At 42.6% G+C, this 27,593-nt stretch overlaps 2 protein-coding genes across 8 annotated transcripts in view; one reads left to right on the plus strand and one right to left on the minus strand.

The window, feature by feature from the left end:
- hdac5 (histone deacetylase 5) overlaps positions 1-22,013 on the plus strand; it is a 32,351-nt gene extending 10,338 nt beyond the window's left edge. For all 6 annotated transcript variants that reach the window (XM_011603581.2, XM_011603580.2, XM_029836101.1 and 3 more), the window contains 27 exons: positions 3,231-3,317; positions 3,912-4,159; positions 4,286-4,430; positions 5,015-5,120; positions 5,768-5,901; positions 7,113-7,244; positions 7,353-7,462; positions 8,039-8,155; positions 8,280-8,391; positions 8,801-8,914; positions 9,003-9,196; positions 9,307-9,425; positions 9,523-9,709; positions 12,160-12,268; positions 13,626-13,759; positions 14,062-14,182; positions 14,884-14,933; positions 15,019-15,126; positions 15,401-15,456; positions 15,538-15,625; positions 15,904-16,023; positions 16,314-16,411; positions 16,543-16,661; positions 16,745-16,878; positions 17,197-17,278; positions 17,356-17,539; positions 17,957-22,013. In XM_011603581.2, the coding sequence (XP_011601883.2) occupies positions 3,231-3,317; positions 3,912-4,159; positions 4,286-4,430; positions 5,015-5,120; positions 5,768-5,901; positions 7,113-7,244; positions 7,353-7,462; positions 8,039-8,155; positions 8,280-8,391; positions 8,801-8,914; positions 9,003-9,196; positions 9,307-9,425; positions 9,523-9,709; positions 12,160-12,268; positions 13,626-13,759; positions 14,062-14,182; positions 14,884-14,933; positions 15,019-15,126; positions 15,401-15,456; positions 15,538-15,625; positions 15,904-16,023; positions 16,314-16,411; positions 16,543-16,661; positions 16,745-16,878; positions 17,197-17,278; positions 17,356-17,539; positions 17,957-17,996 (3,248 nt within the window). In that variant the 3' untranslated portion in view covers positions 17,997-22,013. The remainder of the gene's footprint in view (positions 1-3,230; positions 3,318-3,911; positions 4,160-4,285; positions 4,431-5,014; positions 5,121-5,767; positions 5,902-7,112; positions 7,245-7,352; positions 7,463-8,038; positions 8,156-8,279; positions 8,392-8,800; positions 8,915-9,002; positions 9,197-9,306; positions 9,426-9,522; positions 9,710-12,159; positions 12,269-13,625; positions 13,760-14,061; positions 14,183-14,883; positions 14,934-15,018; positions 15,127-15,400; positions 15,457-15,537; positions 15,626-15,903; positions 16,024-16,313; positions 16,412-16,542; positions 16,662-16,744; positions 16,879-17,196; positions 17,279-17,355; positions 17,540-17,956) is intronic.
- Positions 22,014-22,199: 186 nt separating this feature from the next.
- On the minus strand, positions 22,200-26,202 carry pex12 (peroxisomal biogenesis factor 12). 2 transcript variants are annotated; one of them, XM_003964310.3, is made up of 4 exons: positions 25,710-26,202; positions 24,221-24,342; positions 23,161-23,696; positions 22,200-23,011 (listed from the first exon to the last, which is right to left on the minus strand). In XM_003964310.3, exons 2-4 carry the CDS (start codon positions 24,338-24,340, stop codon positions 22,597-22,599), a joined length of 1,071 nt encoding a protein of 356 aa, XP_003964359.2. In that variant the 5' UTR covers positions 24,341-24,342; positions 25,710-26,202; the 3' UTR covers positions 22,200-22,596. The 2 variants fall into 2 exon arrangements, with proteins under 2 accessions (XP_003964359.2, XP_029691964.1); XM_029836104.1 differs by lacking the exon at positions 25,710-26,202 and adding an exon at positions 25,250-25,662.
- Positions 26,203-27,593: the final 1,391 nt, after the last annotated feature.

Genomic DNA, 27,593 nt, shown 5'->3' on the forward strand with positions numbered 1-27,593 from the left:
TGTATGACTACAAAACGTTTAGTTTAAGATGCAAACAGCACTTGTGATCTACGTATTTCTGCTCTATATTTCATTACATGTGATAGTTGCCTTCACAACATTAACGTGTCTTAGCATTAATTTTGTTTTAATCTAACTTAAGAAGTAAATGTTTCACCCTTATTGTTTTTTGATGGTATCCAGGTTGACTGGTGCGTTAAATAAACCCGAAGACAAAGCAACGGGATGAAAATTGCATAATTTGTCTTTTTTTTCTTGCACTGAGCTTAATTAAAAACAGATTGATAATGTAGCTTTAAAAACATGCGCACTCTCTGACTGTCTGAACCAGGCGCTACCAAAGACATAATGCTCAATGTAACAACAGCCAGCCTCTGCTGAAGATGACCTACAGTCTGCCAACCCATAATATTTCTGGCCCACCCTCAGTCTCTATAGCAACACTACACATGTGACTCTTCTATCTCCATAAGCTTCTAATTTGACTGAAGTACACAGCCATTATACTAAATTTACCTCCCTCTCTCATTGTTGCTCCTCGTTCTTCCTCTCTCCAGCTTTTTTGCTGCACTGATGTCACTGCCTCTTTTTAGCACACAGGCACAAGTCAGGGAGTGGAGAGGAATAAAAAAGAGGAATATTGGGATTGCAAGACAACTTTGGTTTTAAGCCTTGTGCTACAGCAACAAACCTGAGTTTATTTCCTGGCCTTATTGAACCTCTCTCCATCTAAACCTGTTGATCAGGTGACCCATGAGTAGTAATCAGCTGTCACCTGCCTGAATTCTATCCAAGCCATGTCTTTCTTTTAAAATAGTGGGGAATTTTAAAATCCAAGTAGGATCAGTCAAAACCAAAACACCTTAACCCCTGTGAATTCATGCTACTTTATTAGGAAATGCATTCTCGACGTTTCCTTTCAGCCTCAGTGGTGCTGCAGGCAGCAAAGGTCCTTGTTTACTTTCAAGCCCTCACTAAATGAGCTAATACATTGCTAATTAAGCTGATCACTGCTAGGTTAAGGCTCCTTATTTCGTTGTATTGCAGAGCTTTTTATGTCCACAGCCAAGAGCCTGCAGAGAGCACACTACATGAAATCTTACAGACAAGACCTGTACAATTTGACCTGTACAGTCTGATCTGACAATAAAAAGAGACAGACCCCCCCCCCCCATTACTTTTAATGGCACATAGGTAACTTCCCCGGCCTTACTCACTAGTGCAAGTGTCAAATGTGACCCTACACTTCCTCTTTTGCATGCCTCTAGCACAAATTTGTATATATTGTATCGTTTTTGAATTCTTAGCAGAGACACTGCAAAGTCTTTCTTTTTTTAAATTCTTCTGTCTCTCTGATTGACTAAAATGTTGCCTCTTTGTCAGACTGTATGTTTGTGTGTCTGTGTGTGCGTGTTTACCAGACTATAAATGTCTAGGGCTTTGACGTCAGACGCCGGCTGCTGTGGAATGCTGCTCTCTTGCCAAGTGGACTGTTGTATACACACTCACAGAGCAGTCTCTCACATATACACACACACAGGGACAGTGTGTGTGTTGTAGTGGAAGGGGAGACACGTGCGTCACAGTGAAATGCCAGAATATTTGTTTAGGTAATTTAGATGGCCACACACACACACATATGAACGTGCATGCACTCAGAGTGTGTATGGCCATTTTTTTAGGGCATGAACGGTCACAAATCACCAACTTTATAATTCAACTGCTTCTCAGTTTTTACTAAAACTAATCTCTGATTGACACAATATTTAGTCTGAAATACGTGATAACGCTGAGGTTTACAATGTCACATCTAAACAAGAAAGGGTCAAACGACTGCAGCCGAAGAACTGACAACTAAAATAAAAGACTCTTTCGTTTTGTCTCATCTTAATCCATTTAAGATGGAGCTAATTGGCTTGGCCCGATTATCAATGTTGGTGTTTGATTGGTTTACTGATCGTGTGCGCCAAAGAACACTAGGCGACCAATCAGCAGGACATGCACGGAAATTGGTACAGGTCAGACTACAGAGTACGTCGGTAAGCCCTAATTGAATTTCCGCCTTGGCCACCAAACGGTGAATATACTGACGCTGCAATGTGTGGAATCTTCCAGGAAGTAGCCTGCTCAAATAGCAGTGGGTCAGCTGAGGTCAAAAGAACGGGTGCATGGTGCATTAGGGTCAATGTCATAGTTTAGGTGCACAAGCATACAAGTTGGTGGCTCTCTTTATTATTGTCACATTTACACACACACACGAGTGAACAGTAAGCTGATTTTAGAAGCTAAGCTGATAGCTTAGCTTCAAATCTCAGCATTGTGACATTGATCTTGAACACTGACAACTCTTAAAAGGAATCAGAATACCTTCTTAGTAGCAAGTAGCATTATTTTCTTACATTTTCTCTGGCCAGTTGTTGCTTTTGTTTGAGTTTCTGAAACCTTTATTTTTATTCCTGTATGTTTGATCATAAATCCAGGCTCTCATGGTGTGTGTGTGTGTGTGATTGATAGCAATTCTTTAGTGACATTTTACACAAGTGAATGCTTCCTGTGATTTGCTAGCTAATAAATGAATTGCTTTATTGATATCACAATAATGCTACTGCTTGGGTAATTACATAACCAATATCCAGGTCTGCCTGCCATATAGCTTGAAGCCTTAAAGGTGTTGACAAATTAGAGATGAGGAATCATGAACATGAGCCCTTGCCAGCTTAAACCACTTGAAGCTCCTGAAGCGGGAAATCGATATTAATCAGTGGAGGTGATTAGCCATGGTAGAGCCTACAGATCCAGATCAGTACAATCCGGTGAACGCATTCACTGACAGTTTTATGTTTCCAATTACACTTGTTTCTGTAATACAACCTGCAGTCCTCTTTGCACTGTGTCTGCCATACTGCTATAAATAACATGCTCCTCTCGTCATTTGTCTCTGATAGTATGTGTGGCACATGTTAACGTCCCACCATGTCCTTTAGCCTAGCCAAGCTGAATATAGAGCAGGATTGCTAGGGTAACGCTAGTCTAATTCTGAATCGGTGCTGTTTGCTGTTGGGGTATTGCTCCAGAATGTGTGTGGTTATTTAAAGCTGGCAAGTTGTTTTTACTCTTGCTGCACCGTTAAATCAAATGGGTATGTGTGGGCAGTAACAAATGATGTAGGATAGTTAAATAATAAACAACGTGCCACTCTTCTTTCTCCTGCTTTTTCCGCTGTCCTACAGTTTTGGAGGTGAAGAGCAGCCTCTCATCAGGCATGCAGAGTCCAGTAGGATCCGCCGGTGATCAGAGGGGAGGAGGTGGAGAGGGTGGTGAGTCCTTGACCATGACTGTCCTCTGTCAGAAAGAGCATAGATTTAAGAGGTTGAATACCCCCTAAAGATGCAGCATTAGACTAGCTGAGAGGGTGAAGGAATGTCTGTTATGATTACCCCCCATGTGTCCTCTAAGATGTGAGACAGATGTTGGTGTGTGCCATTCAGTTTTAATTCCCAATTTAATGTTGCACTAATTTGTAGGTGCTCCTTAGGTCATAAACGTGACTGAAGGAGCCAAAATTTGCGCCGTTAATTTATTCATATATTCACTGTGACAGGGGCAATGATTGATTGTTCTCATCTCTATGAGTCTTGGATTACTTGAAAAGGTTACATAGGACTTTAAAAAAGCTGGTGTTTTAACACTTTGGGATACTCACTTTGGGATTCAACTACTGCAACATGTTATTTCAGTGTAATGGTCTGGTAATCTGATGCTATTTTTGTCCTGATTCAAATATACAAAATTGAATATCAGTGATTAAAACAAAATATTTAATACTTGAACAAAATAACCCAACACAAAGTCACGCAACACACAGGTACTTTTAAATGAATAACCACTTGCCTTCTTATTTATTGATGGAGGCCCAGGAGAAAGTGCTGGAGGTGGAGGAGGTGGTCCAGTGGATCTGCGGACAGATCCCAGGGTTGGATCCCTTTCAGGGGGTGTGGCAGTGGTGGACACAGCCATGAGAGAACAACAGCTGCAGCAAGAACTTGTACTCCTCAAACAACAGCAGGAGCTCCAGAAACAGATGTTGTTTGCAGAGTTCCAGAAAAAACACGAAGTGCTCACAAGACAACACGAGGTCCAGCTGCAGGAACACCTGAAGGTAGCAAGAAAGCTAGCTTGCCTTTCAACCTGCTGCTGACCACTTAGCCTTTTTAGCATTTGGCCATGACGGTTAACCGTTTTCTATTTCTCATCATTGTATTGTCCATGTTTATGTGTGTATAAGCAACAACAGGAATTGCTGGCAGCGAAGCGGCAACAAGAGCTGGAACAGAAGAGGAAGCTGGAGCAACAAAGACACGAGGAGCAGGAGAAGCATCGACTGGAACAACAGCTGCTGCTGCTGAGGAATAAGGAGAAAGGCAAAGAGAGTAGGTTTTCCAGATGCCACACATATTGTTCTTTTTTTATCTTTGAGTATAATAGGAACATTAAAAATCCATATCTGATCTGTTCCTGTAGCCATACTCTAAGGAACCTTGCAACATATGCAGACAAACGGTTAAGAACCTTTCCAGGGAAGACTGCTCTTTCCAGCAGGACCAATAATGTGTATTTTGAACTGATGAGCAGCTAAAATTATAGCAGTTAATCTCAACAGCTGTCAGACACATTGCTCTAAGACTCGGATGGAACAACATGCAAAACATGACCTCTCACTCCTTTTTTTCATGCATTTTAAGCATGGATTCAATTTTTCATTCAATACATAAAATAAAAAAAAGGATTTTCCTGATGGCGACCTGTCCAAATCCTAACACACTGGTTAAAAACAGGTTTACAAGAGATGGTTCGATAGTTTTAAGTCAGAATTGGTTTCTTTTAGAAGAGGTTTGACCTTACACTCATCACATTTTATATATACTAACACAGCAACACATCACCTATTTTAATATGGTGATTAAAGAAAGAAAGGGAATCTTCCTGACCACACTTTTTTAATGGTTTTTAAAAGGTGCCATTGCCAGCACAGAGGTGAAGCTGAAGCTACAGGAGTTCCTTCTCAATAAGAAAGAGCCGAGCTTCAGTGGACTGAACCATTCCTTCTCCACAAAGAGCTGGTGAGGATCACAGAAAACTCAAGTTGTCCCTGGATTAACCAGCCAAATCAATGTATATAGTCTTACACCTCATTCCCTCACATTTGTGACGCTCCCGTAACACAGTTTGTGTTATATTTATGTTATTTTTTGAGTTCTAATCAAGGGTGCTTCAAACCTAGCTAGTTAGTATGCAGAAGAAATACACCTCTAAACTACAGTTGGCCATGTGCCGCTCTATTTAGTTACCTAAACTGTCTTGGTGAAGTGTTTTTCAAGTCTATCAGAAAAAGAAAGATGAGATGAAACTGTTGATGTGAGTGATGCAGCATTCTGTGCAGCCTTCTAAAATGGACAAGGACGTTGAACAGTTCTGCTTTAGTTGTGGCAGGAGCTTTGGGCTTCTAATATTGTATGCCCTGAGAAGTAAATGTTAGCATGTTTGATTTAAAATTTCATCCTGTATCACGAGATGATCTAGTCATCATTTTATAATAAATGAACCTGAACTTTACTCACAAGTGATATAAATGTGATTACATTTGTCAAGTTAAATAATTGAATCGCAGTAATTCTGTAGCTTGAAACAAATGAATTCTTCTGGTCAGGCTCATCATCTAGAAACATTTTCTCAATGCATGCATGTGTGTCTGTGTCTGTGTGCACAGGGGAGCCCAGCACACCTCCCTGGAGCAGTGCTCTCCTCCACAGAGTAACACCCCAGGAACCCCTCCCTCCTACAAGCTTCCCCCTTTACTGGGAAACTATGAAGGCAAAGATGACTTCCCACTCCGTAAAACAGGTAGAGGAGACAAACCAAGGCCACAGCTGTGTTTGTGTGTGCTCTCCTTTGCTATGCTTCTGAGGACTAATGCAGAGGTGGAGTGTGGTGCATTAATAAATGTGAGTCAGTCTGATTCTGACTCATCACAGAAGAGGAAGAAAAAACCTCTCTCTCTCTCTCTCTCTCTCGCTCTCTCTCTCTCACAAACACACTAGCACCCACACACATAAGCAAACATACACACATATTCACAAATGCAAATGCAGCATTGGCAATAGAACAAATTCAGAATTAGTGTGCATAGATGTGTTTACTGGTGCTTCTTCTCCATGATGAAATCATAATGTGTGCATGCGGATCATTGATGAACCCCTCAATACACAATGCCAAATGTGTCCCATCACTTGAAGTACATTTGTCATTTTAAGGTGTTTGTGTTTGTGTTGCCTGGCTTCTGGTGTAGATAACTGACATTTTGCCTTCAGTAAATCTGAGAGGCTATAAGTTACTATTTAAAATTTGCCTGGTAAAGAAAGTGTTTCTGGGAGACTTCATTAGCTTTTTAGCTCATTATACTATTGTACAAGTAGTGTAATTGCTGTTTCCTGACACATTAAGGACTTTAAACATCCCATCAATTAGTCTGCTTTAACTGCACTACAACTTAAACTGCCTTTAGGCCAATTTACATAATACCGTCATATTTAATCTATGTCAAGGAATACGCAGCACAATTCATTAAAAATCTGAAAGCCTCTTTTTCTATCTGTCCTTAACCCTGACCTTATTGACCAAAGCTGCCTTAAAATGCATCTACTGTAGCTGCTCATCCAGCAAACGCACCAGCCTGCCGACATGTGCAGCCAGCCAAAATGTAATGTAGGATTACCAGTCAGCCTGAGCTTCTCTCTCTGCCCTGATAGTCTCTGCTTGGCAAATCACCAGGAACCTTAAATGTCCCAGTGAAACTCTGCCAAACCATCACTGAATTTAGCACTGAAACAAAGAAAGTGATTACAGCAAAATACCTTAATATGACATCAGAGTAATAGTTGCTTCTTTCTTGAGATCTACTGTATTTTCTAAATATACTCCAAAAATGGAACACCAATTCTAATCAGTTTAGGCAACATTAGTGTGCTGCACGAGTGAATAAATATTTCCGGAAATTTCCTTCCTACACTTTGTGAAGTGCTCACTCTCGCTCTCTTTGAATGTCCCTCGCTCAGTTTCTGAGCCAAACTTGAAGGTGCGTTCACGGTTGAAGCAGAAGGTGGCTGAGAGGCGGAGTTCTCCGCTGCTTCGCAGGAAGGACGGAACTGTAATCAGCACCTTCAAAAAGCGAGCGATAGAGATATCAGGTGAACACACACACAGAACAACTCAGTGGAGAGAATATGTTTAATAAACCATTAATATTTATACCCGATTTGTTGAATAATTCCTCTCACTCTCTGTCTCTCGACCAGTTTCCTCTCTCTGCAGTAGCGCTCCAGGTTCAGGTCCCAGCAGTCCCAATAGTAGTAATTCTGCTATTGCCAATGGCAACACAGGATCAGTTCCCAACATACAGACCGAGGTATATGCACTCTTACACGAAGACATAGTAAATAACCCGTGTGGATCCAGCTTGAGTTTGGCAGCTGCAGGTCACTGTTAAATGAATAGTAAATGAGCTGTTTTTAAACAGTGGAGTAGTTTGTTCCTTTTCTTTAGTGTGCATTCACCCACAGAGTTATAATATTACATATGTTCATGTATCTGGTCAAAGTGAGTTTTTTTTGCACACTAATTAGCTGCATGAGGAGCAATTTGGAGAATCTAGTTCAGTTTGAGTTTGGGGTTATTGTAGGAAGAAACATATTAACATATTAATAGCGAAAACAGTAAGTGTAGGCTACATATGTAGGAGGCATAATAGCGAATCCCTTTCTAACTGTATACGCAATTATGTTGGTAACATCATTCAATAAATGAAGCGTTTCTTAATTATGTGTGTGTGTGTGTGTGTGTGTGTGTGTGTGTGTGTGTGTGTGAAAAATAACCTGTATCTATAGCATTAACAGTTGGGGAAAAACCTGTTGTACATTAGAAATAATAGCTGCCTTGAAAGAAAGTGTCTCAGCTTCTGCTAATTAGTCTTTCTGTGTCACAGCTGCGATCTCTTCATCAGACACTGGGGGCTGATGGGACATTGAGTCCACTGAATCTGTACACCTCACCCTCCTTGCCGAATATTTCCCTGGGCCTCCCTGCCAACACGCACATCACGGTGGGTGAGCCTGTAAAACACATTCACATATATGATATACATGTGCACGCAAAGACACTGTTACCAGAGAGAAAATTGCCTTGCCCTTGAACGTATGTTTGCAATGATTCTGCCGTATCTGTAGGCCACCCAGAAACTGTCGACCCAGCAAGAAGCTGAGCGTCAAGCCATTCAGTCGCTGCGAGGGGGCGGAGCTCTAACAGGGAAGTTTCTGTCCACATCATCGCTACCTGCAGGTAAGTCCAGCCTTGGTTCCATATGCCAAACTTGTATAATGTAAATAAAACGCAATGGGATATAATAGAAATAAATACATTGTCATTTCTTCTGTAACAGACTGTGACAAATTCCTTTTTGCCAGGCGCTTCTTGGGATCTGAGTTGATCATATTTTCTGTGTTCTGCCATAAAGACTAGCCAGCCAGTTAGGGTTCTGAGCTGTCATGCTTATTTTCAAATCATTCAATGTAAGGCAGTCTGGTCTTCACCAAATGAAACCGCTATGCTGAGTCTTGTCACCGCTGCGTTTGTTTAAGGAAAACACATTTTCAGCTGTGTCACAGATTCTTTGTATCAGCATGCCTAATTTGATGTGAGTGTCACCTACTGTGACCTGCTGTCAATTAATAAGGATGGTTCTTTGCAGGAGTGGGACATGACGTGGAAAACCCAGCCCCCAGCTCTCATTCTGCCCATTCCTCGCTGTTGCAGCATGTACTCTTATTGGAGCAGGCCAGACAACAGACTGCTATGCTAGCTGGTAGACACACATGCTCATTAAATTCTATGCTAACATAAATCATTGTCCTACTTTATCCATGTGACTTAACAGATTTTTCCACACTCAGTCCCCATGTACAGCCAGTCACCGCTAGTTACGGCTGAGAGAGGTGTCTCTAGTGGAATGCGAACTGTCAACAAGCTGCCTCGCCATAGGCCATTGGCTCGCACTCAGAGTGCCCCATTGCCCCAGTCCCCTCAGGCCCTACAGCAGCTGGTGGTCCAGCAGCAACACCAGCATTTCCTGGAGAAACACTATAAGGTACTTACACACACACACACACACACACACACACACACACACACACACACACACACACACACACACTCTCTCTCTCTCTCTAGAATAATAATATATCCTTGTGTGTAAAGATGCTATCCAAAGGGACAGAACTGCCGAGGCCGCCCCCGACTCACCCAGAGGAGACAGAAGAGGAGCTGACAGAGACCAATGACATGCAGGAGGATGAAATAGTGACAGGGCTTCACAGGTGCAACATTTCAGTCCTCATTAAGCTGTGATCAGATCACTGTTTGTGTGTACTCTACCTGTGTAACATTTTTGTAAACATTGTTTTGACAAATCAGACTTCAGAAAGATGGTTCAGATGACAGCACACACTCCTCAGAGAGACTCGGTGTGCCCGCGAAGGGCGATGAAGAATATGTACATATAAAAGGGGAGAGCACTGAGAGTGAATTGGATGAGGAAGAGGAGGATGATGACAGCGTGCAGCTGCGAGAGGTTGATGAAGACGATCACGAAGGGTACAAGGTTTGTACATATTTGTCATCCTAAAATTCTCTGAGATTCTGATTCTGATTCTCTGTTGTTGTTCTTTTTCTTGCCTAAGCAGTTGAAATAGTTTTCTAAATATAAAATGTCGAGATATAAATCCTTTACTAATGAAATGAAGAATGTGGGATCACACTAGGGCAGGGGAAATCTCTTTACCATATTACCGTAATCACCCAAGACCGATTTCAATCCAAAATCATTGTTTAAATACCATGACCCTCAAAACACATTAGATTTGCATCAGTGTTTAGAATAACTTCCCAAATGTAATTGTACTTTGTCATAATAGTAATAATTCACTAGCTTATTACCACATTTGAAAATAGCTGCATTTTGCAGTGCTGCTGTGCATTTAAAAACAATTGATATGCGCGCATAAAAAAGTTATCCTTGCAGTTATCAGTAGTGCAAGTCTGACTAGAATATGGGGGTAGATAACAAAAATAGACTCTCGAAGTTCCACTCAAACATCCCGGGTCAGTCCTTAACGCACACTTTGATTATGCAGCATCATCCCACGGAGTGATGAATCACAGAGCTGCATCAGTGGTGGATCTGCTGTCTTCTTATCCCCATGTGTGTTGTGTTACTGCTGCTGCTGGGGGTTCGCTGTCTGGCTCTCCACAGCTCTAGTTTAATCCTTTCTACCCGGGTAGTCCCGGGTGTCTTTGCTTTTTAACTCGATTTTCACATTTGGACATCCCGTCAATATTGATATACAATGAAAACAAGAACTTTTACGAAGTTATCATCTCACAGTTGGTCTTTAAGCCCAGCTTAGTACTGAACTTGAATTCAGCTTCACAAAAATGTTCCATTATTCATTATTCCTGCTTTAAATGGCAAAGTCTTTGTGGAAACCAACCGCACAGCCATAATCTAAATTGAATTGAATGAATTTAAATAGATTTTAATAGATTACAAAACTCTCATCATGACACCATCAAGCAGACTTCACTGAGAGCACTTGTATCAGCTTTTGAGGGCTTTGCCATTTTCCAGCAGAAGAACTGAACCGCATCATCGACGTCATCAGTATGGACGTCAAATGTTGGTGTAACAGGACTGTGTTTTCACTCAATAGGTTTTTGACGTATTTGAAAAGGAGACCTTGGGAATTTCAGTAAAAGGTGGCTCAAATTAAATAAATAAAAAACCTCTACTTGCTGCTGTGCGCTGTCTGCTCAGCTAGACAGTCAGACTGCAGTGTTGACGATCGCCTTCCCTACATTTTTCTAAAGTGAACGTCATATATATTATATATATTAAGTGCAGTGAAAGCTGAGGTGATTTAATTATTATCCTTATTGGCTTCTTTGAAAACACATCTCAGTTGCAAAACTTTACTTAATGAAGTGAAATGAGCAGATTTAGCGGCCCTTGAACAGTTTTATAAAGGTTCAGCTTGGAACTCAAATGGGGATTTTAAAGTGACTTTGCTAAATACTGTCTGGACCAGCTGTACATCAGATTATCATCAATGCAAAGAGCACAAATTATGTTTGAAGTGTCAAGAAATCCGAGACATGATGTTGATACATGATGAAGAACATTGCGTGGTGTTGTGTTGATGACGCATATATCCGTCCCATGTGAGACCTTTTCTACGGTGAAAGAAAGTGGCCGTTGTAACCTTTGAACATAGTGATGGACATATAGCGCTGCATGGCTGTTTCACTCCCGCGGGGACCTGAACCTTGTTCAGGTTCATGGACCGATCCAGGAATCTGCTGCCAGCGTAGCTTTAGGTCAGAGCCGTGTCAGCCGCCAAGACAGTGACTGCACATGGCCACGTTTGACCAGTGTTGGAAATGTTATAATTAGATTTTTAATTAACTTAGGTAAGTTAGAAATACGTTAGAGAAACTTTGGGTAATCACATGTGTAATGAGCTCATTTGTCCTTATTGATATGCGCAGTATAAGGATTCTTCTGGGAGGTGTCCTGTTGAGTCGGACCTCAGAGATTGACATACTCAGTGACGCCACCAGGTGATGACTCACCACTGGTGTCATCACTGTGCGTTTGTGTGTTGATCAGCGTGTGTAAGTGTGTTTTAGTGTCCACCCACACATGATGAGTCACCCTATTCGTGGCAGAGAGCACAGCAACACTCCTATATATAGAAACTACAGAAGTGTGTCTTCAGTGCACATGCACACACACTTTTCTGTCACCTTTGGGGACATTGGAAAAACTGTAACTTCAACTTTGAAAGTTATACTTCAAAAAATGTTATGTGCTCATAAGAAAGATTAATTTACAAAAAGACAGTCTCGATAGATTTTTGGCTGTCAGTTACACATATTTTAGTAGATCAGTGCAGTGAATGGATTGATTCATCTTCTTCATAACTCACAGTCTCTCTCTCTCTCTCTCTCTCTTTCTCTCTCTCACACACGCTTTCTTTCCTCCTTTCACATTAGGCCTTGCAGCTGGGCATGTTCCAGTCCTCGTTGCCCCACAGACCCCTAGGAAGAGCGCAGTCATCTCCTGCAGGCAGTGTCAATCCCATCAAGCACTTTTTCACCACTGGTCAGTGTGTGTGTGTGTGTGTGTGTGCGTGTGCGTGTGTGTGTATGTGTGTTATAGCATGATTAAATGTGTTGGGCATCATCATACTTGTTTCCTAGCAACAGTGAGCTGACTGTTAATTGATGTTTCAAATGAACTACAATGGGAACTCACTGATGCCAGTCAAAGTTGAGTGGCATATATCCATAGATTACATTTGTTTTAATATTAAAACTCATTCACATATACAAGTAAAATGATCCCTGTTACCATATTTATTTGGGCAGTTCTCTCTGGGGTATTAAATGTCCTCACAAAAGACAGAATGGAGTCATACTGAAAGTTAGGAGTAAAGAAAGAATGGCATTCAGCCGCCCTTTAAGTTAATGTTCTCTCCTAGTTGTAGCTCTAAAAGTAAGTTTGTGTCAGCAAAAAAAAACCCAATAAACTGTATGTAAACTATTATAGTTTGAGTATTTTATAACTTTGAGCGATGAATCATTGTAAACTGGTCTTATCCATCCTACCAAACTCAGCAAATAGTGTTTTACCCATCACGACTAATCCAACTGTTGTTCTTTTACATATTGGCCACAGTACCCAAAAAAGGAAACTTTCTAAGCTATGCTTAGCTGCATTAAATGCCTTTTACTAGGATTTTTATTCATAACAGTCTCTGCGAGCACGACTTTACAATGCCCCATAAATAATAAACAGAAGCATTCCAGCTGCAGGCAAGGAACCCGTTTACACAACCATAAAACTTCCGCCATTATTATCTAATATCTGGACTTATTGGATTATTCTAGTGATCCTTTAAATGACACTCTGTGATAATATACTTTATCACAGGGGCCATCTACCCAATTGATGACTGAAATCCAGCAGGGTTTTCTCCACTACCAAGTAGACAACTGCTTTAATCAGGGAAACTTGGAGTAGTTTATTACAGTCAGATAACAGCAGTTCAAATCTGATTAATGGACTGCAACACATAAACCAGCATTCTTTGGTTGTCAGACCTGGACTGGCACAGGTAGCTGTTTTATCAGTATCAAATAATCCTGGGGTGGGGGTTCTCGTAGCAGTGAGAGGTTACAGGACACCTTCAGAGCCACGGGGCCCTTGAGTACAGTACCAAACCCCCAAATGCTCACATAGGGCCCTGTGATGAGTTAGCAACTTGTGAAATAAAGATCATATCGCAGGTTTTTACTAGAAATCATCATATTATTAGTAGTAGTATTAGCATTATTATCTATATGGCAATAATCACATCAGTAATCTACAAACATATTGGTGCTTGTGTTGATATAATACTACAGAATAGAGGCCACTGATTCTTCTTGTTCCTCTAATTCTCCATCTCTTCCTGCAGGGCTTGTGTATGACAGTCTGATGTTGAAGCATCAGTGTATATGTGGCAACGCTCACATCCATCCTGAGCATGCTGGGAGGGTGCAAAGCATCTGGTCCAGACTGCAGGAGACAGGCTTACTAGGCCGCTGTGAGGTACTCACTCACTTTCAAACACTCAAATACATATTGAAGGCACGAACTTTGTACAATGATGTGGCACTGCAGGATATGCAGCCGTGCACTGTATAAACACTAGCAGAGTTAAGAGGATAAAAGTGAGGAGGAAGTCTTTAAAGGCTAAGCTCATTTAGTGTTTAGCTGAAATACCTCTTTTAATCACTGCACAAGAAAAAGTGATCCCAGGGTTGCAATTACATGTAAAGAGTTGCTTCCGTTTTTATATATTTTTAAAGTTATTTATGTGTGTGTGTGTGTGTGTGGATTTATATTAACAGAGGATTCGTGGGCGGAAAGCATCTCTAGATGAGATCCAGTCTGTCCATTCAGAGTTCCACACTCTGCTCTATGGAACCAGTCCGCTGAACCGACACAAGCTCGACCATAAGAAGCTCTTAGGTAGCTGCCTGCCTGCCTGCCTGCCTGCCTGTCTCTGTCTGCCTGCCTGCCTGCCTGCCTGCCTGTCTGTCTGCCTGCCTGCCTGCCTGCCTGCCTGTCTGTCTGTCTGTCTGTCTGTCTGTCTGTCTGTCTGTCTGCCTGTCTGCCTGCCTGCCTGCCTGCCTGCCTGTCTGTCTGCCTGCCTGCCTGCCTGCCTGCCTGTCTGTCTGCCTGCCTGCCTGCCTGCCTGCCTGTCTGTCTGCCTGCCTGCCTGCCTGTCTGTCTGTCTGTCTGTCTGTCTGCCTGCCTGTCTCTGTCTGCCTGCCTGCCTGCCTGCCTGCCTGTCTCTGCCTGCCTGCCTGCCTGCCTGCCTGCCTGCCTGCCTGCCTGTCTGCCTGCCTGCCTGCCTGCCTGCCTGCCTGCCTGTCTGCCTGCCTGCCTGCCTGCCTGTCTGTCTGTCTGTCTGTCTGTCTGCCTGTCTGCCTGTCTGCCTGTCTGCCTGTCTGCCTGTCTGGCTGTTGTAAATGTAGCACATCATAGGTAAACGTCACTGTGCTCCATTTCAATGCACATGTTGCTCTTTTGATTGGATGACCTTGCTGTTGTTTACTGATGTGTGTTGTTTAGCATTCAGAGCTAAACTTTACACAAAAGACTCCAGCAGCAGGCTGAACGCTAACACCATTTGCAGAAAACCCATGACCTCTGCTTGACTGTTTCAGGGCCGATCAGCCAGAAGATGTACGCTGTGCTTCCCTGTGGAGGAATCGGGGTGAGGCTGCTTCTCTGCCACAGCTGGCTGACTCATCTGCGCCTGCCTGCACTTCATCAATACATTTTTATGCTTCCTTCTGCAGGTTGACAGTGACACCGTGTGGAACGAGATGCACTCGTCGTCGGCGGTCCGCATGGCGGTCGGCTCCGTCATCGAGCTTGCTTTCAGAGTAGCAGCCGGAGAGCTGAAGGTAAGCTGTGACCAACACCTTCCTGTTAGTTAACTTGAGATCAGAGACCTTCCAGACTCTTTCAGATCAAATCTAAAAATGTTTACCATAACTGACTAATGCAAAGTCCATTTTGTGTCAGTGACAGCAGATATTGATTAGTGGGACTGTATGATTAGTGTGTACTGCATTCCATTTCAATTCTTTTAGTTGTACATTTCAGAGGCTTATGAACTATGTAAGTGAGTGTAGCTTTGGGATATTTGGCTAACGTCTCCTCGTGTGTCTGTTTCAGAATGGGTTTGCAGTGGTGCGTCCTCCAGGACACCATGCTGAGGAGTCCACCGCCATGTCAGTGCACACAGCTTAATTACTGTATCCACATGACAGGCTGCCACTTCATTAATGTTGTTTTTGCATTGTGTCGTATAGGGGATTCTGCTTCTTTAATTCAGTAGCAATCACAGCCAAGCTGCTACAGCAAAAGATGGGAGTGGGCAAGATCCTTATTGTGGATTGGGTGAGTGAATTGCACGCAGGAAGTTAAAATAAACACCAATGTAGGAATGATAAAGTTACAGAGCCTAAAGATCACAAGATTGTTGGACCCCCACATTCTAGCTAAAACGGAGTAGAAGACACGCACACAGACAAATCAACAATCTGAAAATGGAAAAAATACTCACAAAATCCAATACGGAAGGAGTAAAATGTGCAGTAAAATGTTCATCACAGTGTATCTGTGTTCTAACAAGACTTTGACCTTCTCTCTTATTCCTCTGTGACCTGTCACTGCAGGATATTCATCATGGCAATGGCACCCAGCAGGCCTTCTACAGTGATCCCAACGTCCTCTATATCTCCCTTCATCGCTATGACGATGGAAACTTCTTCCCTGGCAGTGGAGCTCCCGAGGAGGTACACACACCCACACACATCGTAGTATTTCTATCCTTTATTGATATAACCATTTCCCCACCCTGTTACTTATGTCTTACTGTAACTCTAATCTTAACTTTAAAAACCAGTCGTAACCCTCAAACAGATCTTGAAGTTGTAAGGAACAGTCAAAAGGTCCTCACTTCCCAAATATGTCCTCACTTTGCAGATTAAATGCCCATTCTGGCTCTCATTACACAGCATGTACAACAACATCACACAAAGAGTGGGAGAGAGTAATACGCTGTTGCCATCCCGTGTCTCTGCAGGTGGGGTCAGGTGGAGGCAATGGTTTTAATGTAAACATAGCATGGACTGGAGGGGTGGAGCCACCGATGGGTGACGTGGAGTACCTCAATGCCTTTAGGTATACATCAAAAATGTACATTTCTGGAGTCAGAAAAGATGTAAAATAATAAAATAAAGCAAGTGATTGACTGACTGCTGGTGTGTAAAATACACTCATACACTCTTTCATTGTACCGGGTGTGTGTACAGGTATGTGGTGATGCCCATTGCCCAGCATTTCAGTCCAGATGTGGTTCTGGTGTCTGCTGGTTTCGACGCAGTGGAGGGTCACCAGTCTCCACTGGGAGGATACAACGTCTCTGCCAAATGTGAGCATAACCACAACATTTCTTTGACATGATTGTTGAGTGCTGTGATGTGTTCCTTGACCGTCACGACTGCGCGTTGGCAGGTTTTGGGCAGCTAACCCAACTGCTCATGGGTCTGGCGGGAGGGCGCATTGTTATGGCGCTGGAGGGCGGCCATGACCTCACCGCTATCTGCGACGCATCCGAATCCTGTGTTTCTGCTCTGCTGGGAGACCTGGTGAGACGGTTAGAATGTCAGCGAGTGATTCATGTCGGCCAGCATTGCTCTGCAGGTGTTGGCCATTCATTCTCAGAACACAGTCCTCAGGATAAACAGGTCATTAATGCTCACTGCATTGAGCGTTTGGATGGTCCAATTCCACAAAAGTGGGGTGGGATGTATAGAACCCCTGTTGTCCTAATGGGTAATAGGATATAGGATATTCAGGGCAACAGAATATTACAACAGAATCTATAAGTCAGTCAGAGCTTTGTGGTGATGCGTTTGGATGTACTGTATATAAAAGTTTTAATCACTTCATTTATCTGTTTGTAGTCTGACTCCGCATTTCAGTGGCCCCAGGAGAAGCCATGTCCGAAAGCTTGGGCCTCGCTTGAGAGAGTTATTGAGATCCAGGGTAAGAAATACACCCCCCCCCATGCAGAAAATATTCCCAGAAATAAAGAGAATGTATAAATCTCGCTGTTCTTCCAGGTAAACACTGGCCTTGCCTCCAGAGTTTGTCTCATACCAGCACTCACTCGCTATCAGATGCTCCCAAGGCAGCGCAGGGCCAGTCGGAGGATGAGGCAGAGACTGTCAGCGCTATGGCGTCTCTCAGTGTTGATGTGGAGCAGCAGCAGCAGACCTCTGATCTCAGCTCCATGGAAACGAGCAGGTCAGCAGCCCCGTGCGACACTTAAAAGACCACATAAGAAGCAGGCAAAATGTGCCGCTCGGCGTCTGATGTATTTCCCCGACAGGTATTAATCGGGTCAGATAAAACGATATTTTAGTTAACAACAATAGTTTTTACAACTTTACAACAGTGTGAGATAAGTTGACGACTAAAATAAGTAAAAAAAACCTGCGTAAACCTATTCAATACCACGGTGAGTTATCAGCTATTGCTAATATTTATGTAAATCTGGTGTAATCTACCAATAACGAACCTGGTTATTGATGAGTTGTTCCAGGTCACCAAAGTTAAAGTCTTTCATCAATAGTGACAGAATTGTCCGACGTGAGGAGACATCGAAGCAGGATGTGGTAATTCTAGTCTTTCAAACTGAATGCAGCACATGTGGGTCCTCAGGTCTACGGAGGAGCCGATGGAGGAAGAGCCTGTACTGTAGGAGGAGCTTTACAGCAACCACACTCAACCTCCACGTTCACCTCCTTGTGGCACCTCCTCTTCCTCTCCCTATTCCTCCACAGAGTGTGTGTAGGTGTACACACAGACACACAGATGCCGAATGGAATAGTGTGGATTACTCTGATTGGCTGAGGAAAACCATGCGGAGCAGGAGAAGATGGGGCTGTGAAAACACTTTTCTAACGGTTCAGGGTTGGAGAAGCAGGCACCGCGTCTGCAGCTCCATGGAAACCAAACAAAGACAGGGCCAGCAAGGAGAGGTTTCCTGCACACCTGTAAAAGGCACCACTGATTCTGTCTTACTATTTGTCCTCATACTTTTGTATCTAAGACGGAGGAAAACCTTGGTTCGAATCCCATCAGCAGAACGCCAAGCAGACGACTTGTCTTTTGGAGCATACGCGGGACAGGATGGACGCACATTAAGAACTTTGATTTAAAAATGTACAGACGCCAGAGGAGGAACTAGATGCCTTTAAAAGAAACACCCACAGAAACACCATCGCCGCAGCACCTCAGCTAACCAACCAGCCAAACGGAACTGAAGAAACACTGATAGACACACATGTTTCTGTTGTTTCAGTCCATTTATCAGTCCTTGTTTCTTCATCTGGATGCCTTAATTTGTTCTTTTCTCACTATTTAGCAACACTGACAAGGACACGAGGGAGCGAGTGATACAAATCTCTAGTGAGAAACATTCAAACTGCTGAGAATGAATCGTTACCTAACACTACAGAAATGTTACCAGATGTTCCCAAGGATCGATGAAAGTCCGCTAAAGCCATACATGCAACATATCCAGTAAGTCTTTGTTAAAAGTAAGATTTTTTTTGTCACAGGATCCTTTTTTTATTTTTAGCAGCATTCATTGTTCGACATACAGTGCTGTCTGTACGACCCTCCCGTCATGTGACCTGAGCCTCGTCTCCTGTTCTCTGGGAGGGGGGGTTGGCACATTTAAATGCCACAAAGACCACCACACCCATCTCGTTTTATCTCCTTGTTTATTCAGACTCGAGTATTTCCTGTTTTGGGTAAATACCCACCCCATCTTTTGCCCGGCATTTACGTACGTTAGGACGGACTCGTGGTCACTCTTTTCTATATCTGTACATACACTTATGTATAAAAACACAGTCCTCTCTTTTGTACAAAATGAGAAAAAAAAATCTATATAAATGCATATATATTATGTAAATGTCAACATTGTTTATTCCAATCAGATTGGATCTATGAATATATATTATATTTGGAGAAATGTTTTAAAGATTAAGCTGTTCGACAGAGAGTAAGCACATGGTCTGATGTCATCAGGCCACAACCTGTTTGTTAGTTTGTTTACAGATGTTTAAGGTGGCTTGATCATTGATCGTCTATTTAAAGATGGACAACATGAGACCTCCAAAGTGAAGCAAAAACATCGCTCCCTAGCGGTTGGCACGGGGTCATAAATCCATCCCATAGTTATTTGATGCTCTAGGAAGGGGCCCTAAATGTAATCTGTTCCCTGCTTGGGCCTTGACCACGGCTCCACAACTCTCATTTGCCAGATGTGTTACTTTACGAGGCGTCAATGAGTTTAATTCATTTGCATAGGCAGTGCTGCCACCTACAGGCATTCACATGCAAACACATCCAAAACACGACAAAATACAGCAGGTTTGTCAGGTGATGATTTAGGAATCATCTGACCCAGGACCAGTTTCTGAATTAATAAGCAATATGAATCCCCCATCAAAATGGTAATAAATCTTTGCCAATATCTGTTATAACATTTGCCATAAAAGAATCCACTCCCTCTCTCTCCCCGGTGATGGTAACTCAACCACATTGTAACTAAAATGGTGATTCGGGGGTAATTGTCTTGTTGCGGCCAATATCAGCAGGTGCTCCTATCACCTCATCACTATTAATCACGTGCTGCCAAAGATACCACTCAGTCTCACAAACATCACAGCAACTTTCATAAAGGTAATAAATCAGGTTCTGGTCACTTGTTACTGAGCTTTTCTTCAAAAGGTCTTATGGACAGTCTGACATGTCATTTCAGCCTCACTTTTCTGAGCGTTGCAGGCCCGTTCACGGCGCTCATGCTGCTACCAACAGGACTGTCGTGTTAGTATTTTACAAGGCTAACAAACAGCGCTGTGGCTTGCATGATCTCCAGAACGACACGCCTATTTATTGAGCATTTTCTAAGCGATTGACTGTTTTGGGGTTTATTTTTAGAAGCGATTTATCCCACATTGTCCAGGTTACCTGGCATCAGAAGGTGTTTTAGGTAGAGTGGTGGCATTGGCTTGATGAGCATTAGCTTTTGAGCGTTGCAGCCCGTGATGGCAGATGTCAACTGCAGCACAAAAGTTCCAAATAAAGGCAACTTGTGGGAAAAGTGTGCAGCAATAAACACACTGAAAATCAGCCACTTCAACAGTTCATCCAGTTGGGTCACTTTGACGTCAAAGTTGTATTTCCAGCTTCACATAATTGTATTTCTGGCCATAAAATTAGGTTGAACGCTATAGATCTGGCAGATGGAAGTAGAGTTGAGCAGTAGGTTTTCTGAAGGCATGTGTGAACAGTAATCAATTTAAGGAATACAGAATAACAGAATTCTGCGACATCGGGTAAATTGGAGTGTGTGACCCAATATTTTGCCTGTTCAAAAAATACTAAATGTCTTTCTACCAAAATGATCCTGATACTTTTTGCAAGAAAAGAAGCTGCTAACTCGCCTGAGCAGACAGACTTTCCAATACACATGACCACAGGGCTGGTGCAACAGCAGCACAAACCCTCAACACATCTGTAAAATACGGCTGTTTAGGCCATTGGGGTGAAACATAAATTCTAAGTGTGTGACTGAAAAGAGTCTATTTTTTAAAGAACTGCGGGATCCATTATTCCTGTGTCCATGTCACTCATGCCAGCACACCTTTAGAACCTTCTCAGAGCCATGTTCTTGTTGTGACGCGGACGCTCTAAACTGAAGCACTGCTGCCACCTGGCGGTCAGCATCGGTCACTCCTAAATAATCGCCTCGACAGTTTAAACTGCTGTGTGTTTTGTTTTGTTTTGAAGGATTCCAGCACTTTCGCGTCATTACAAACTGTCAGCCCAAACTACAAAAATACGAGTAACTAAACGACTCTTTAAAGATTTCAGGTGTCGTTAATGGGCTGAACGGTGGATGTTCTACGTTCTTTCATGTAAATCTGTTTATTGTCTTCAGTCATGATGTAACGTAGCCCAGAGGTTACACAGCTTACTGTTATATCACACACACACACACACACACACACACTAAAGCGGACTGCACATTTTCAGACAGACAGTTTTGCTCCAATATTGTATATTACTCTATGTTTGATACTGTGGTGTACATGTACTGTCCTCCTATGATGCCGTGTGGAGTGGGAGGGTTTCCTTTGGACTTGGGTGATAACGGGTGAAACACCACCTCCTCTTTCTCTCTTTTACCTCCTTGTGTTCTTGAGGGGTGACAGTCTGTTACATTTCTCATCTGGTTGAAATTTCCTCGGGGTGGAGGGCAAACACGTCGTCTCTTGGGTCTGATCACAAGCACATTCCTGACTATTCTCTGTGCTGTCATTTGAATCCCGACTCTTTCTTGTTGAGATACATGTGTCCAGTTCTTGCTAACTCACATGTATATAATGTGCATATATGTGTACACACGTGCAATACACAAGCAATCTATTACTGTGACTATTATTGCTTTTTCTTTCGGCTCTTTGTTTTGATTCCCGTCCGGATTTTCTTGTTGATGGATTGTGTTGCAGGAGCCTAAAAGGGAAGGTGACGCGATTCTTCACACGTGGCGTCGTTTCAGGGGTTTGCGGACATTTTAATGAAGATATTTTTTAATACCGTCACTGTAATTTTGTGACCTTAATCCTGGTTATCTGTTTTTTTAAGTGGGTCTGTGGTCAAACTTTGTCTGGAAACTCAATAAAGCAATTCACCAATGTCATATTGCACAGTCGCTTCTAGGATTTGAGCCAATATTCTGCACAGGATGGTCTTTTTTTTCCAGATTTACCAATGCGGTGAAGCGGTAAAAGAGACACAACAGATACTTATACTTTTAAAAACACATCAATTTCAAAGGTTCTTTTGCGGTGGTCAAATTGTTTAACTGTTTACCTGAAATCGAATGTTCCTTCTGGACATAAATGGGAGAGTCATCCCATTTTTAATACAATATGGTCACAATTGGTCAGAATCCTTGTGGGTGACAACTTACATTAAGAAAAACATTGCCCGCATTTTGAGTAAAAATTCCATGAATCAGCGGTGCTTTCGACGTGTGCCAGATTTGGTTTTTTTTGTGACAAATTGTCCCAATATTATAATAACCAAGGAACAACCAGTAAATTAGTAACCGTTTAATACATTACATATACATTTGTACACATCAGATTTAGAATTGGTGTGAAAAAACAATCATGTAAAAAAAGAAAAGAAAAGAAAAGCTTAATCAACATATCTAATCAGATTTGACTTTAAAAATAAGGCCACAGTCCTCAGCAGGAAGTCTTCAGAGTTCAAGAGTTCTAACAATCCGGTGAGTAGATCTTAATCAGGTGCTGCAGTTCACTGGGGTACCCGGTAACCGGGCAACGGCGGTTGGCCTTCACGTACGTGTAAATGCAGCGGTAGCAGAAGACGTAACCGGACGTGGACAAAATGGTGGCGTTTGCGCGAAGGCAGTGACAGAGCGGGCAGGTCCTCTTGTGGTGAACGGTCGTGGCTCTTGAAGAGTCCGGGCTGCTCTGGTCCTCCTGCAGGTGGAGGGGAGCAGGGGGGACAGGCATGGACGTGAGCGCTTTGACGGTGCTCTGGTTGTCTGAGGAGTACCACCATTCCAGGAACTGCAGGAAGAAGACACCCAGGGAGAGGGAGGTGGAGAGAGACACGGCCACACCCCTGGCAGCTTGTGACATCAGCTGCCACGCTCTCTGCCCAAAGCTGCAAAAACCACAGAAGGTTAAATCACCACAGATTTGTTCTATTACTCCTTATGTGTATCACTTTTTAGGGGGAATTGTGAACTGCCCCTCTAAATGACATCTGTGCTTTAAAAAACCCAGAGAATAAAAAGTTGAATTGTGCTGTACCTGCCCTTAGCCGGCATCTCAGGTCTGCCAGCCACTAGCTCCATGTCCTGTATGTCTCGGGCGGTGAGGCGTGCCAGTCTGACCCTGGCGACCCACAGCAGGGGACTGTGGTTCTTGGAAACTCCAAACACAAAGAGCAGTTGGTGGAGGAAGGCCCAGAGGTGCCAAGCTGAGCTGATGTAGGGGTAGGCTGCCACAGCTGCTCGGTACAGCCTCTGGCTCCTGCTCTGTGCCAGCCGGATGGAGAAGTCCTCCTCGTCCCGCTGCCGCGCCAGTGTGGCCTCCAGCTTTGCCCGCAGGTACGGCACCAGGCACAGGAGGAGAAGAGAGCACCAGTGTGACTTCCTGTTCAAGCCAAGACGGACAGGAAGTCCTCGACCTGCTGGGACTCTCTTCAAGCCGTAGAAGTTCTCAGAGAAAGAGGCGCTGCAATGAGACAAGAAGTGGTTCTGCAAGAGAAGGTCCAGCAGCAGGTAGAGCTCGTCGAAGCGTTGCCACAGGACGCCAAAACGGGATGGGTGGGACTCGGCCAGAACCTGCCAGGTGGAGCACATGGGTTTGTTAGTATCAGCCCCACTATAACGGAGGTCCCTGTTGCAGTTACATTAATATGCTTCACTCTCTAAATGTAGGTTTAAGGAATAAAACATGAGAACCATGTTTGATAACCTCTCTCATTCTGGACATTCAAATCATTATAGTGAATAAAAAGATCAAATACACTTTACATTTTTTTCTTTAAAAAAACTTTACATTTTTTTCCCACTTTTTCTTCTTGTGTTTAAAGATTCTTCTTGTGTTTAAAGATTTAACAAAAATGAAGAAAATGGAGGTTCGTGACAGTCAATGATCTTAGTCACACAGGTGGAAGAGCTCTCCTCTTCAGCTTAAAACTGTGGCATTGTTGGACTTTCTTGAAGAAGTTTCACCATCAAACCTCTTTAGCTCTTTAACCATCACAGATTCTCTCCACTCAGAAGTGTTGAAGCCTTTTGGATGAGGTGAAATCCTCAAAAAACTCATGAACGTTCAGTTGATTCTAAAAAGCTGACGGACTCACTTTGACAGCGTGCCTCAGGGCCGGTTTGACCGCCTCCATCAGAGACTCCTGAGCCAGGACCTCAAAAATGGACGGCTGCTCGTTGGCAGTGGAGGTAAGGTGAGCTCCGGCCTCCGCCATGGCTGCCCAACAATAAGCATTTGGCAATTAATGGCAATATATGCAACATTATCAAATCAAACTTTATTTATATAGCATCTTATACAATCAAAATTGTTTCAAGGCGCTTTCCAGAATCCCAGGGCCTGACCCCCAACAAGCAACAGTGGCAAGGAAAAACTCCCCTTTAACAGGAAGAAACCTTGAGCAGGACCAGGCTCATGTAGGGAGACCCTCCTGCTGATGGGGGACAGGGTGGGGGGGGGGGGGGGGGGGGGGAGGAGAGGAGAGGAGAGGAGAGGAGAGGAGAGGAGGGAGGGGAGAGGAGAGGAGAGGAGAGGAGAGGAGAGGAGAGGAGAGGAGAGGAGAGGAGAGGAGAGGAGAGGAGAGGAGGAGAGGAGAGGAGAGGAAGCCATGACCCAGTGGGGTGACAGAGGCCTGTCAGGTGATCATGTTTCCGGACCCCGGCAGCCTTGGCCTATAACAGCATAACTAAGATGTGACCTAATGATTAGACGACCCCCTAAGTCTGATAATTTGTCTATCTATGATAGTAACTGGAACTACTGAATTAGTAACAATAAGCTTTTTCAAAGAGGAAGATTTTAAGTCTGATCTTAAAGGTAGAGATGGAGTCAGCCTCCCGTACCTGGACAGGGAGCTGGTTCCATAGCAGGGGGGCCTGGTAGCTAAATGCTCGGCCCCCCATTCTACTCCTAGAAACTCTGGGAACCACAAGTAGACCAGGATTCTGAGAGCGGAGCGGTCTATTGGGCTGATAAGGTGTCACTAGCTCCTCCAGGTAGGATGGAGCTAGGCCTCTGAGGACCTTGTAGGTCAAAAGAAGGGTTTTAAAAATTATTCTAAATTTAACGGGCAGCCAATGAAGAGACGCCATTACAGGAGTTATGTGATCTCTTTTGTCAATACCTGTCAGAACTCTGGCTGCAGAATTTTGGATCAACTGGAGGCTTCTTAAAGAGTTGTTTGGACACCCTGATAATAAAGAATTACAATAGTCCAGCCTGGAAGTAACAAATGCATGGACTAACTTTTCAGCATCAAATTCTGCCTTGTACAGTCAAATATAAACGTGTATTACGGTGGATGATTCCATTTCTCCTGTGAGGACTCAACAGAACCCTTGCTTACATTATTAATGGAAGCAAATAAAGCTGCATGCGCTTATATTAAAAGGCAAACAATCAAAGCAGATATGCAATTACTTTCCATTTAACACGCATTTTTTCGTGAAAAATAACTGGATTTAAGTTACATCATAAATAGTATAAGTTGTTCAATTATATAATGTAGCATTTCCGTTTAATCATCGTTGAAAATGAACAGTTTTGTTCTTTATGCCTTTACAAGAAGTTTATATTATACTCACCGCTGCAAAATTAAGTCCCACTTTCTGTCATTAAATTTGCACGGTGGAAACTGGGAAAATCACCTGAGCTCTGACATTAATTCATCATATTTATGTCAATCTTTGAACGCATCCAGTGCAGTATTTTATTATTTGTTACAGCCAAATCCAACTTTAGAAGAACTGACAGGACGCGGCTGGTAAAAACTGTAATCAAACGACTTTAACGAGGCAGGTGGCTGTGTCATGAGCGCAGACATTAGCTTTTCTTTACCGCCTCTGAGTCGCAAGACTGCACCGAATGACTGATGTTTCTGCCCCGCGATGCAGCCACGTTTCAATCAAACTAGTTTAAAAGTCTTTGTTCTGGACTGAAATGATGGTAAAAACTGTGCCCATTAGCAATTCTTCATTGCCATAATTCTCTTCTTCGCCTTCTTTTTCTTCTTCTTCTTCTTAGGTTTTCTTCTTCGTAGGTTTTCTTCTTCTTCGACTACCGCTACTCCTGTAGACTGCGACACCTGCTGTTCGGAGTTGTAATGCACTTGTTAGGGTATCAAGATAGATCCTAAAGATATGAAGCACACTCAGGACCAAACGTTCATTAGAAAAAAGACAACATAAAGGTTCTGATGCTGAAATACAACAAGTGTAATCATTTTCATCTTGGACTTAGAGTGAAATATGGATAAATTACACATCACTTCAAAGCTTGTCAATAATTTAATGATACACTTTTTTTGTTCATTTTTTTGAGTGTTTTAAAAATCTTATGAGCTAGAATTTTCTGATAATAAATAGATTATTAAAACAGTTTTTTTTTTTTTTTTTTTTTTTTTTTTTTTAAGTTTTGGTTTGAGATATCTAAGTTGATCTCAAATATTGTTCTCAACCCCACCCCCCAAAATACTATATTAGAATGAAATGTTACTGTAAGGTTAATTATAAACCTTTAACATGTCTGTTCAATTTTTGCCAATCCCTAGAAAACAGAAAAGGTGATGCAAAATTTTTTAGCTATTAAAAAAATGTTAAAAAGCTGCACTGAAAACCTTTTCTTTTATACTACCAAGTCATGTTGCGCCCACCCTAAAAAGGACTATTGCATCACTTTGAAGTTTGAATCCACAGTTCCATTGTGCAGTTGGGAACATCAGTTACCCAACTCAGAAATCTCGTGGGAAAATAAAATAAATAACCTGAATAATGTAAATGCAGACACATTCCATTTTTTGCTTTTTTTGAAAAAAAAGACATATATGCAGATGTGGATAAAAATGAAGGATACTTTTGCATGACAGAGACAATTAAAAAAGCAAAACTAAACAGTCTTCCTGGAAACACTAAAGAAAAAAATACCGTGATTTGTTTAATTCTTTCATGCTGTACAAAATTCCAGTTTCCTCCTGCTGCCCTGCTGGACCACTTTGGACTACTCATCCAGGCTGCTGCCCTCAGATGCGTTCAGTCCACGATCCATTCACTCCATCTGATGGGCTCAGACTCCTCAGGCTTAACTCACTTAAAATAAACAATTAGAGTGCCAGGCTGTTCTGGGCTCAGCCTTTGAGTCCAGTCAAATAGTGAACTTTTAATCAAAACAAACGCGATATAACAGATTCATTTGAAGGAATGATAATTATTAGAAGTTCATTACCTGATTATTATTAGAAGTTTATTACCTGACCTTTGATATTGAACACTACCGGCTGTTTTATTTGCTACAGCAGAAGCATGAAAAAGTAATCTAGATAAGTATAATAGTAGACTTTCTTTTGTCCACACACTCAACATACAGAGGATTTGTTTTTCAAAAGTATAAGCATTTTTTAAAACATGCTTAAGTAACCCTTGATGTTACTCCTCTCCTTATTTCATATCACCTTGTGTTTTAGATAGACGAGC

The sequence above is a fragment of the Takifugu rubripes genome, chromosome 5, assembly GCF_901000725.2.
Source record: "Takifugu rubripes chromosome 5, fTakRub1.2, whole genome shotgun sequence".
Lineage (NCBI taxonomy): Eukaryota > Metazoa > Chordata > Actinopteri > Tetraodontiformes > Tetraodontidae > Takifugu > Takifugu rubripes.